This window comes from Nannobrachium achirus (genome assembly GCF_963921795.1).
Source record: "Nannobrachium achirus genome assembly, chromosome: 5".
Classification (NCBI taxonomy): Eukaryota; Metazoa; Chordata; class Actinopteri; order Myctophiformes; family Myctophidae; genus Nannobrachium; species Nannobrachium achirus.
In genome coordinates, this window is record NC_137814.1 from 15,143,315 (window position 1) to 15,156,602 (window position 13,288).

At 43.6% G+C, this 13,288-nt stretch overlaps 1 protein-coding gene across 1 annotated transcript in view; it reads left to right on the forward strand.

The window, feature by feature from the left end:
- pappa2 (pappalysin 2) overlaps window positions 1-13,288 on the forward strand; it is a gene marked incomplete at both ends in the record, with an annotated part of 196,915 nt that overhangs the window by 144,806 nt on the left and 38,821 nt on the right. Inside the window, 2 exons of the mRNA XM_080725573.1 lie at window positions 2,147-2,268; window positions 13,211-13,282. Of these exons, the coding sequence (XP_080581699.1) occupies window positions 2,147-2,268; window positions 13,211-13,282 (194 nt within the window). The remainder of the gene's footprint in view (window positions 1-2,146; window positions 2,269-13,210; window positions 13,283-13,288) is intronic.

Below are 13,288 nucleotides of genomic sequence, written 5' to 3' on the forward strand. Positions count from 1 at the left end.
GGGTCCTCCAAATCTTTGTGTGACTTTTTTTTTTCTCCTTTTTTATATTAACCACTAGAACCCTAGTGTCCATATTCAGAGAACTTTAGCCAAAAATAGCAGATCTACAAGCTCCCAACGCCTCGCGCTGCGAGGCGTTGGGAGCTTGTAGATCGGCTACTTTCGGCAAATAGCTTTGGTGTAGAGGGGAAAAAGAGCAGACTAAGTACAGAGTGAAAGGTCAAGTTTTTTTAACTATTGACGGTTCAAGTGGTTAAATATCTGGAAACACACATTAGTGGCGTTTCCATAAAGCCACTTTTTGCGCATTAACGGCTTAATCGCAAAATGTTTTTATGGAAACACTTCAAAATGCGAATAAACTTTCATTATCCGCAAAAAAAGTTATCCGCTTGGAGGAGGAGGATTTTGAGCCTTTATCGGATAAACTAAATGCGCTTAAGTGAATGGAAACGGGTCAGACAATACATGCGAATAGATGATGACGTTCTAGGTCCATTTCCTCATCCCCTGCCGCTTTGTCCATGGTATAGCGTTAGCCCACAAAACAAACCTGTTGTTAGTTACACACGGAGTGACACGGACCATGTGTAAATTCCTCCCGTTTTCACCTCAAGCCATCGGTGGCGAGCGAACCCTTCCTCATCCCACGGTGTTGCGTGCCTGACGTGCCCAATCTACAAGCTCACAGGCACAGCAGCAGCTCACATCCACGTCTCCGCGCCGCGTTGAGAGCTTGCAGATCGGCCACCTGACCTTCCAGAGGACGCTAAAACTTGCACTGTGCAACTGCAGCGACCGCGGTTTTCCCGGTGAACCGGTAGCTTTATGTATTGAGAGGAACTCTTGCCAATTTCGTAAGAGACTCGTCGCCAATTGTATTTAAAAGTTATTTGGGGCCATGATGATGATAACACCTTCTTCCCACTACCATAACCGAGTCACAGCAGTCACGTGCAGACGGTGCAGTGCTCAGGTTCGGTCTGATAAAAATCAGCCCGATCAAAATTGCGACGTCGCTAATTCGAATGACACCCGCAAATGGAAACATGCTAAATTCGCTTTGTCTTAATGCGTATTTCTGATAATACGCTTCCCTAATTCGAATAAGTTTATGGAAACGCCACTATTGACATGAATCCAAAATACACTGATGATTGCGCTGTCAAACAATGAAACTATATGGAATCTATGAACAGGTTGTGGGGGTTCCCTGCTTCATCTCTCTCTCAACTAAGTGGTCCTTGGACTGAATACGTTGAAGACCCCTGGTCTATGCCTTACCCCTTATCCAGTGGCATAACGACTCCCCAGCATATCGGACATAATTATGCCGTTGATTGGCTATGGGCATAAACACGCAGACACACATTTGGCTAGACATATTTGGCTAATTTATAGATAGATGGATGCGTTTGGCTCTTGGAAGGTAATTGATGACATCAGGGATCTCAATAAATGGGCATGGATATCCAGGTGAACTTAACCCATTTAGGCCTGACCTAAGTTTTCTGAAAAACAATATTATTAAAAAATTAGCCTACAAAAAACAAATTTGTTGCTACATACTGTACATGTACTGTACAGTACATGTACAGTACATGTACATGTAACACTAAATAGTGTTCTCGGCCTGAATGGGTTCATACTGTATGCCGTGACGTAATCTCAACAATTCGACATTATTGTGTAACAAAAATAACACCCATGGACACTCATGTATGGGCTTTAACCACTGTGCCTACTATGGGCAAATAATAGGCAAACATTCAGCGAAAATAGAAGATCTACGAGCTTCACGATGTGCCGCATTGCGGCGCGTTGTGATCTTATAGATTGGCTACTTTCTGCCAAGGAGATTTGGTGTAGAAGAGGCATGCGTGCGCACTGTACTTGACATCCAGGCACACAGAGCAGGAGCACGGTAGCAGGTGCTAAAACTCTTTATGGCGCTAACTGCCAAGTGTCCAAACCGCGGATGACGGAGTGGTCTGAAATTCTGGTCAGCTGCTCCCCCCCCCCCCCTCTCTGTTTGCACATGAATAAATTCAACAGATGCAAATGAAAGCCGCCTGCGAGCGAGGTTGAAGTAGTGTGTTATGTTTGTCTCCTCCTGAAATCCCCCCTGCCTCTTTTTGCTTTGCAGGTGCCGTTTGCTACCCGACATGCATTGTGACGTTAGACATGGACCTGCGCGACCCGGTGGTCCTGCCCAACGGGACCTCGCCCGACTCCGTCAAGCACTGGATGCTGCCCGCCAGGGTCCAGGTAACTGTCAACGCCGCCATGCCATGACTTTATGCTCCGTTTTCTGACCCATTTAAGATCTGAGGCCCGTTCTTGAACATGCCTTCTACACCAGTGGTTCTCAAGCTTTTCAGGCCACGACCTCTAAAACCTCTAATATTTTAACTGGGGGACCCCCCCCCCCCCCCCCCCCCCCCCGATGAGCAGTTGAGGCATAACATTTTGTATGACACGGCTCTATTGTGAAAATAGCAGATCTACATGCTCACAACGCCTCGCAAACGCGAGGCGTTGTGTGCTTGTAGATCTGCTGTTTTCACTACTTTTGTGCGATGGTAAAGCAGGGCTGTACTTTGTGAAAGAACGTACACATTTGAAACTTGGAGATACGAGGTTTCCACCCGACAACGACGATATATATATATATATATATATATATATATATATATATATATGTATATGTATATAAATCTAATATTTGTACATTGTACATGAAAAGTCTTGTGACACGATGTTAGTTGTCACTTCCTGCATCCTGGGGACTCACCCGATTAGACAGAGGGGGGAAAAGCAGAATCTGCCTGGAGAATAATCTGCTTCAAGTATAAACGCAGCACGCATCCAACAAGCCTTAAACTGAGCAGATTGGACCATTCCAGAGTTAATGGCCCAAACATATTGAAAGCGGCCATTGAAATCGCCAATTTAAATTTAAATTTTACCAGTGGCTCCACCTGTCTAATTAGCATACCCAAAACAACATTGTAGGCCTAATCAAATTAATGAAACTTAATAAATTAACCATTTGGTAGCTAAACAGTCTATCTGGCTGTCTGGGAATCTATTTTAAGTAGATTGTTTGATGTGATTTTTCCTTAGCCATAACTATCTATTTTCACTGTTTCACAAGTTTATTTTCTGTAAATATCTATTTGTGTTGAATTTGGGCCAAGTCATAAATAACATTGTGAAGCAATTGAAAGAGAAATGTGCTCAGCTATCTTTAACGTTCTCCCACTTGAAAGCAGGCAGACAGATAGACAACAACCCAGACAATTAGTACCTAAACTGACAAAAGTACATTAGTTTGTTTTAGTGTTTGTGTTTTTAACCGGGGACCCCCCACCCTGACGAGCACTAAGTGTTGAGGCATTACATTTTGTATAACATGGTTCTATTGTGAAAATAGCAGATCTACATACTCACAATGCCACGCAGAAACGCGTTGTGAGCATGTAGATCGGCTATTCGGTTATCACAATTTCTCTTTTCTCTAAAATTGACATTTTAGAGGGATTTAAAAGTCCTTAAATTGACCGAATTCACGTTACGCAGCTTCCTGGCGCTGACGTCACGGTAGAAGGGGAAAAACTACTAATATCCCATAGAGTTAACACAGAAATCGCAAATTTAATGCAATTTCCGAATAGTAATGTATAAAATACGGCTAGCATGATCAAGAACACAAGACAGCTATTTCTATGTTATTTTACCCTCCAAAGCTGACGTCAGCACCAGGAAGCTGCTGAGAAATTCGCTGAGTGCGCATGCGTGGGCGGGCTGTGAATAGGGTCTATTGTCACTTTAGAAACGTGCACTACAGTATATCCTCTATAGTCTATACACTTAAACTTTGGGTTGGTTTATTTACTGTTGAGTGAGAAAACAATGTTGGACATTAAGTTAATCATCTGGGGACCCCCCCCCCCCCCCAAAAAAAAAAAATAATAATTTGGGGACCCCCCTGGGGGTCACGACCCACAGGTTGAGAACCACTGGTCTGCAGTATGAAGAGCAAACGAGCAAGGTAGCAGGAGTGGCCATTGTTCTGTTCTTGTTCTACCATTTGGAAAATAAACCCCCGCCAGAGTCTGGCAAAAGAATTGTTGTTTTGCTTTCTCCATCCTCGCTGCCAACGTGGCCATGTCAGCCCAGACCAGGCGCTTGTGAAAGCTGATCCGTTGATAAACAGCGCTGAGGTCTGCCTGCGCAGAAACATCCATCAGCATGATGAATAATGGACCTAAACCCAGCTACCGCTCCCAGACGCTTCTATCACTTGCTATTGACGGTTCCAAATCCATCCATTCGTAGCAGTGTTCATCGGGACGACTAAAACTATGGTGAAAGATGTTTGTCGACTACCTTTTTTCCACTCACGAAAACAAAATAAAAACACGACGAAAGACTAAACGTAGACACTTTCATCAACAAATAAAAACTAGACTGAAAGAGAGGGGATAAAGGAGTAGAGATCCAGTAGAACCAAAAGACAAGTCATTTTATCTTTGGTTGTGCTTAGTTGGGTGTTGCGCTCTGAAAATAGCAGATCTACAAGATCACAGATTAAGATCATAAATAGCAGCGTGAAGCGTTGGGACCTAACCCTAAACCTAACCCTAAACCTAAACCTAACCCTAACCGTCTGAGTAATGAGATGTCAGACTTTTTAGTATTCAAATTATTCAACCTCAAAGTATTTGAATTATGGAATATTCGACAGGACTGGCCAAACTGTCAAATATTAAGTACCCGTAATTGCTGGACTATAAGCCGCACCTGAATATAAGCCGCACCAGCTAAATTTGGAACAAAAAACAAATGTTTACATATATAAGCCGCACCTGACTATAAGCCGCAGGTGTCCTTCCTGCTTCCCGCTAGAGCGCCCCTGGTGGCCGTTAGCTGTAAAATCTATTTATAAATCCTTGTTAAAGACCATTGTAAAATGAACTAACTGGCCGTTAGCTGTAAAAATCTCTATATAAGCCGCACCGTTGTATAAGCCGCAGGGTTCAAAACATGGGTAAAAAGCCGCGGCTTATAATAGTCCGGCAATTACGGTAAGCAAGAGGCGAACATTGTGAAAATAGCCGATCTACATGCTCACAACGCCTCGCAACGCGAGGCGTTGTGAGCATGTAGATCTGCTATTTTCAAATATATTTATCTGCGGAACCAAGTCACATTAAATGTAATACCTACAATTCCAAGTGCTTGTCAGGGTGGGGGTCCCCAGTTCATTTTGGGGGTCACGGCCTAAAACTCATTCTTATGACTTCCGATCTAGCCAAGCTTTATAAACAATATCTTTTTTAAAGAGAAAACAATACAAAAATACAAATAAGCGAATATTCGACTTCGGTGAACAACATCGAATAGTGACTTTGATATTCGAATATTCGAATATTTGGTGAATGCCCTAGTGTAAAGTCTAGTGACGCAAGGTTATATTTGTCGCTTTCTCTTGAGACGTCTTGGGACCACCTTCGATTCACCCGACTGCACAGAGAGGGGAAAAGCAGAATCTGCGTCGACAATGTATCTGCTTCAAGCATAAACGCAAGGTCTGCGCAGCACGCCGAAAGACGTGCAAGACCATCAAACCACGCCATTCCCATTGAAATCAGTTTACAGTTTAGGCATTTAGCAGACGCTTTTAATCCAAAGCGACTTACAATAAGCAGATAATACATCACTATAATAAACAAGATAACATGTCAGAACATCAACAACAATATAACAAATGCATATGAATATCAATCTAAAAACAAAAAAACAAAAAACAATATAATCAGGAACAGAAAAAAAGGGTTCTAAAAAACCTAAAAACAAATGCTAACTAGCTTCATGTATGGTCATTGAGTGTTTCAGTAGTGCTAAGGGTTTAGGTGGAGTCTGAAAAGGTGAGTCTTCAGTCCACGGCAAAAGCTAGCGAGTGAGTCCGTTGTTCTAAGTGCGACAGGGAGTTAATTCCACAGCTTGGGGGCCAGGAGGGCAAACTGTCTCGGACGAGTGGATTTTTGTCCTGGGGCTTTTAGCGAGGGTTCTGTCAGCATCCCTGTGTTGGCTGATCTAAGTGAACGGTTGGGGGTGTAGGGGTTGATCAGGTTTTGGAGGTATGGAGGAGCCATACCTTTTGCTGCTTTGAAGATCAGCATCAGTGTTTTGTATTCAGTGCGGGCCGCAACCGGGAGCCAGTGGAGGGAGCAGAGAAGGGGGGAGACATGTGAGAACTTAGGCTGGTTGAAGACCAGTCGTGCCGCGGCATTTTGGATCAGTTGGAAAGGTCTTAAGTGCCAGTGAAATGCCCTGGCAGAATCCACCCTCATAGGTAGAATAAAAGTGCGGTGTGACCGTGCCCTTACAAAGTAGAATTCTGGTATTCAAGATTGACTCGAGAAAAGTGCAGAAGTATCGGCATGATACTTGATACTTAAAGTACCAAAAGTAAATTATAGTCAGTAGTCATTATGCAGAATGATTTCAGATGTGTTTACATCTTTTGAAGATCAAAGCAGATCTGCAAGCTTACAACATGTTGCATTGTGGCGTGTTGTGAACATGTAGATCCGCTAAGTGTATATGGGGTGGTGGAGTGGTTAATGCAGAGGTCTTCAACAGGGGGTCCGGGACCCTTAGGGGGTCCTCGGAGTTACTACAGGGGGGCCTCCAAATCTGTGTGATAGAAGCTTTTTTTTGGTTCTCCTTTTTTATATTAACCACTTGAACCCTAGCGTCCATATTCAGAGAACATTAGCCAAAAATATCAGATCTACAAGTATTGTCTATTTTCGGCTAGCTTATTTGGTGTAGAGGGGTAAAAGAGCAGTCTAAGTACAGAGTGAAAAGTCAAGTGTTTTAGGTTTTGACGGTTCAAGTGGCAAAATATCTGAAAACACAAATCTCGCAAAATACACGCAAAATACATACTGATGATTGTGCCGTCAAACGATGAAACTATATGGTATCTATATGGGTTGTGGGGGTCCCTGCTTCATCTCTCTCGACTAAGGGGTCCTTGGCCTGAAAACATTGAATACCCCTGAGATAGACACCAAACCAGTTCACTTCAGTTGAGCATAAAAAAAAAATACCTTTTTCAGCTTGGATCAAACCGGAACGTTTTCGGTGTCTTGTGTGTGCGTAAAAACGTTCTGTCTGTTTAATCACTCCCAACGTTTTAACCTTTCTGACAATCACACTCTAGTCGACTGGCGTCAACACTAAACTCTTTAGTTTGTATGACATCATGCCTCTCACGAATCCATTTACCACACACACACACACACACACACACACACACACACACACACACACACACACACACACACACACACACACACACACACACACACACACACACACACCGTGGCACCATGGCCAAAACGTAGGAGTGTCGGATCTTGGTTCGGGGGTCAAAGCAACACAGGTTTGTTTTCTTTTCGAGACGTTTCCCAATATCGTCTCTTAGGGAACGGCGTCTACGTTAACACTGGCGTAAACACTTCCCCCAAGGTTTTCATCTCATCTTTTGGGTGGTCAGTCAGTCATGAGTCGGCTAGTTTTTCCAGGCCTCTCACCGAGGTCACATAGTTGGACAGGGATATCTGAAGGCTTGCACCATATCTTCTGGCGGTTATTGTGGTGTGGAGGTATTGTGTTATCTCTCCCTAACATGCTGGAACGGAGCCTTATACCTCTCTCTGCTGGATCAAGCGTGAGGGGAGTCGCCGCCCCGGGAGGATCCCTTATCTCTCCGTCTATCTATCTCACTCTTCGTCAGTCAATCATGCATCCATTAAGCACTTACATCAGGAGTCTTCAGTGTTTTTCAGCTCAAGGATCGACCGCCCAAGCTGAGAGACAGATGAAGCAAGGATTCCCCCCACCCCCACACACACACACACTACACAATTGTATAAAATTGTGTTGCATTTTTAACCTTTTAACCCATTGTGGACGGGTACACATTAAAGTTATAATACTATGCAACTTTTTCAATTAAACAAATCTTAAATTTGATCTAACTATTAAATCACTAAAGTTTTAGAAGATCCACTCCGTGCATTTCAGCCCCTAAAGTCTTCTGTAAATATGTGTTCTATGATTCTGGCCAGGGACTGGATTTCGCGGCAAAATTACGTCATCATACACTACCGGCCAATCACAGTGCGGATCATACACTGCCGGCCAATCACGGCGCGTCTTGCTGACTTCTCAGGAAGTAGCTTGCCTCAACATAACAACAGCATTTACTCTGGTGTAGGAGTCCGTATCTCTGGAATGCCTGGACGCACGGGACGCCTGGACGCACGGGAACCAAAGATGCATCTCGGCGAGGTGCAGGTGGACATGGTGGTATGCGGCCCGGTCCGCGGGCCGCGAAAAACGGCCGAAAAAAGCAGACGCGACCGCGGTTTGCTATGCCGCTACTGACCACTAGTTGAGCAACTTACACAGTATAGCTTTAACGAATTTACTGTCTTTTTAAACCATTGCTGAACTCAACTCAACTGCCACGTCATCGTTACATTTTAACGTGGGCACGTGCGCGATGTGCGCACACGATCTGTGCACGGATCATGTACCAGGCGTGTGTGCACCCGATCCCAGCTTTCAAATAAAAGAATCCGATTGAAAAAAGACGTATCCATCGCTGAGCAGCTTCTTCTACTGTTTACATGAAAGCTATCGGAAGCTCCGGTCCCGCCGGAAACCGGAACCCGGAAAAGCGCCCGGAAACAGTTTCTCCGAGGGTGATAAACAGTCCGGATCGGCAATAAACAGCGATTATACTTTTAAATGTTTTATAGCGATTAAAGCATATTAAAGTCTCGGGATTATCGGGCCCGGCGGAGAAGAACATAGGGATTTTATCGGAACTATCGGGGGAGGCGGTAAATGAGTTAAAGTGTATTACCCCCTCAGGGGGGGAACACTTTTTTATGTATTACAGTATCTACAGAATGTACAGTAATTGTTTTTCAGATTCTTTTCTATGAAAGCCAAAGGTGGAAGCTATCAAATAGTTTTGGAATTTTGTTTCTAGCCGCTACAGAGGCTGAGTAATACGTTTTCCAGAAAAACAGTGGGTAATTTTCAAATTGGTCTTTAAGGCTTTATTCAAATTGGACTTAGGCCTGAATGGATGTCATGGGTAGCTTCATAGACTTGTTTGACATCACTATTATTCAGACATTTAACCACTTAAACCTGCAATACTAAGTAAACTTTTAGATCTGCTATTTTTGGCTAAAGTTCCCCTCCGAATAGGGATGCTAAGGTTAATGTAAAAAAAAAAAAAAACACACACACACCCGACCCCCCCTGTATTAACTCTGAGGACCCCTATAGGGGTCCTTGACCCCCTGTGGTGGACCCCTTCCCTGCCCTAAACCTATTTGACTGGGGTCCCCCAGGGGCCTGTCCAAGGCACCTCCACTTTCTCCCTCTGTACACCAAAACACACACCGCTAGTGTTCATGTTGCCTTTCTTGTCAACGTGTGGGTCAATTGAAACATTTCTATCAGCGTCAATCTATTAGGCTTTTACATAAACAAGGCAATAAAAGCTACTCTATACTATCTGTACTGTATGTGGACCTACCAATGCCCCCCCCCCCCTTCCCCCCTGAAAACAACAATAATGATGATAAAGCAAATATATTAGTTCAGGGGTCTTCAACAGGTGTCCGGAACGCCTCGCGCTGTGAGGCGTTGTGAGCTTGTAGATTGGCTGTTTTTGGCAAAGAGGTTTGGTGTAGAAGGGGAAAAGAGCAGACCAAGTGAACTGAGTGAAAGGTCAAGTTTATTAGGTAATGACGGCTCAAGTGGTTAAATATCTGAAAACACAAATTGACATGAAACTGGGCGGGCAGCCCGGCCAGGCCAGGTAACACACACGGCTACCTACAGTACCTACCTACCTACCCGTAGACCCCTAGGGGGTCCTCAGAGTTACTACAGAGGGGCCACCAAATATGTTTGTGATTTATTATTTCTTCATACAGTACAAAGTACTTGAACCCTATAGCATCCACATTCTGCTGAGAACTTAAGCCAAAAATAGCAGATCTACACGTTGTGAGGCGTTTAGAAGGCGAGCTTGTAGATTGGGCTGTATTTGGCAAAGAATAAAGTTTAGAGCAGAGCAGACCTAGTATGGAGTGAAAGGTCAAGTTTACTGAGTATCTGAAAAAATACACATTAATAAATCACATACACAGCCATTTACAATATGCTTTTGCGCCTATACTGCCAGGAATATTATTAATTTTTCAGAGTCACAGTAGATCTCCCTTATATGCATGCCATTTTGGTAGGCTGTAGTCTATATAGTGTACACTAGATGTCGCCAGCGATTAAGGTCTCTGGCGATTGCTAGAAGGCCTCAAATTAGCAACCAGTCCATTCACTTAGCATTAGCGTTAGCATGGAACGGCCCGGGACCCGTGCACGCCATCCGCGCGCCGTATTCTCTTAAAAAATTATCGACTATGTGCCTTAGATGCCCAATTGACGCACAGAGCCTTCAAACCGGATCAAGATCCGACGTTTTGAACGTGAGATAGAGCCGAGTTGCTGTAATGGCTTCCAATGTAAAAATATATGTTTGTGTACATGTTTGACACGCTCGATTTCCGGTTTCCGGCGATGACGTCACTTCCATCGCAAAATCCTTGCTGAAGCTTATATGAAGCTAGAATGGTCATTTATAGCTCAAAAAATGTCAAAAAAATACCAAAATAATCCGAAAATGATCCCCAAGGCGACGTTTGGCGATCTGGCACGGTTTGGCGTCCTCAAAATGGCGATGAAAGGCGATTTGGCTAAGAATGAGTTAACGTGAATCCAACAGCATGCACTGATGGTAGTGCTGTCAAACAGACCCTGGGCCTGCAGTCTGGTGGATTTGAGATTTGATTGCAGCTGCCGTGCTGTGAGCTTGTATGTCTGCTATTTTTTTTGTTGTGAAAATGTGTGCAAATCTTTCAATATATGTGTTTTTTAAGCGAACATTTGTAACTCCAATTTTGCTTCTGGGGGGTCCCTGGAACAAAATATTTTGAAATGAGGGTCCGCGGCCAAATACATATCATTTTGGGAGTCCTTCACATGAAAAGGTTTGAGCACCACTGACATAGAAACATAGGTTTAAAAAAATAAAAATAATAATAATTGCAGATCTACAAGCTCGCAGCGCGGCACTCGGTGCCTCACTGTGAGCTTGTATATCACAAAATAATACGTAATATATATATATATAATATATATAACTATTTAGTTCCAGGGACCCCCCCAGAAGCAACATTTTTGTTACAAATGTTCACTAAAAAAATACATATATTCAAAGATTTGCGCACATTTTCACGACTTTTCAAAAATAGCAGATCTACAAGCTCGCAGCGCGGCACCAAGTGCCGCGCTGCGAGCTTGTATATCTGCTATTTTTCAATAGCTAAAGTTACTAGGGCTCCTCCACCTTGGGCCCTGGTAACTCAGTCCAACTTTCCTACCCCTTGTGACGCCCCTGCCTGCAGACCAGGTCTTGTTCCGCAGATTGTGATCAGTGGTATCAGGCTGGTTGGTACAGTGTGATCCTCTAGAACTGTAGGAGGAATGGCGTTGATACAGAAACTTCATTTCAGTAAAAAAAATCTTGATCCTCAAAGGGATTCCATCCAGAACCCTCAAGTCTCACAAAAAGAAAAAGAAAAACATCAAACAATCATTCTTTCATTTGTTTTATTAACGAGCGCGGCCAATTTGTCTTTTTCCTTTTTTTCCTCCACCTTTTTTTTTAACATCCAAACACGGTGGTCATATTTTTTCCCCCCTGTTATTTTTTTAGGCAGAAGGTATATGAAAAATCTTGAAAATTCAATTCAAAATACAACTGTCTCAACTGTCTTTGCTTCTGGGGATGTCCCTGGAACAAAATATTTGGAGATGGGGATCGGTGGCCAAATAAATATCATTTTGGGGGTCCTTGACATGACAAAGGTTTGAGCACCACTGATACAGCTTTTTTTTCTTTTTTTTTTCAATAATTTGTTGCATTCCTAAAACAAAAAATTGATTATAGTAAATTTACCCCATTGATTCCGGAAGGGAACCCAATTGATTCCCATCCGGAATCAATGGGGGTACATTTATTGTAACATTGTGAGCTTGTAGATTATCTATTTTCAAATAGCCTGTGTGTAAAATAGGGCTAAAGTGGTTAATGGGTGTTTTATTGTTATTTATCATTTACTATGAAAACCTGCAGCTCATGTGTGTCAAGTCAGTCACTCAGTCAGTCACACCTCATCTCACACTCACAATGGCGCAGTCAGTAGTGCCTCACAGCTAGAAGGTCCTGGGTTTGATTCCCGCCGGGGACGCTGTGGGCGTTAATGGGGGCGTGTTCTCTCCTCCGTGTCATCAGCTGGTGGGGTTGGCGAAAAGGCAGTAATCCTGGTCTCTATACTGCTTCCCCCCCCCCCCCTAGCCAGCTTGATGTAGGGGAAAGAAACTGGTTGGAATAACGTGTTCCTTCCACGCGCTAGGTCCAACCGAGGAAACTCCCCCCTGTCAGGTGAAAAGAAGCGACTCCTCAAGCATGAGGTCAGTCCGTTGTCTCCCCAGGTTGGCAGAGGGAGTGTAGCAACCAGGATTAGATACAGTAATTGACACCGGGTGAAAAATGGGTTACAAAAATTGTGGCATAGAAATATATTAAAAAGAAAGAAAAAAGGTACAATATTTGGATCAGAGATCTAGTGGAGTAGACGTAAAAGTATTGGAGTTTGGAAATACTCACGTAAAGCAGAAATACCTCAAAGTTGTGCTTAGGTACTGTAGTAAATCGTCGTTGTCGGGTGGAAACCTTGTATCTCCCAAGTTTCAAATTTGTACTTTCTTTCTCAAAGTAAAGCCCTGCTTCATCACACAAGGCCGTCACACAAAAGTAGTGAAAACAGCAGTTCTACAAGCACACAACGCCTTGCGCCGCGAGGCGTTGTGTGCTTGTAAGATCGGCTGTTTTCACTAGTTTAAATCATTTTTAAAACGATAAATGCAAAACGAACGGTTTTGGGACATACAAGGTTTCCGCCCGACAACGACGGAATGTACTTTTACACGGCTGCTGAATGACTGCTGTGTTATGTGGCGTATTTATGGTCTTCCTCTCCAGAGTATCGTGTGTACGGGGAGGCTGAGGTGGCACCCTGACCCTCTGCGTGTTCACTGCATCCAGTCCTGTGAGGTAAGA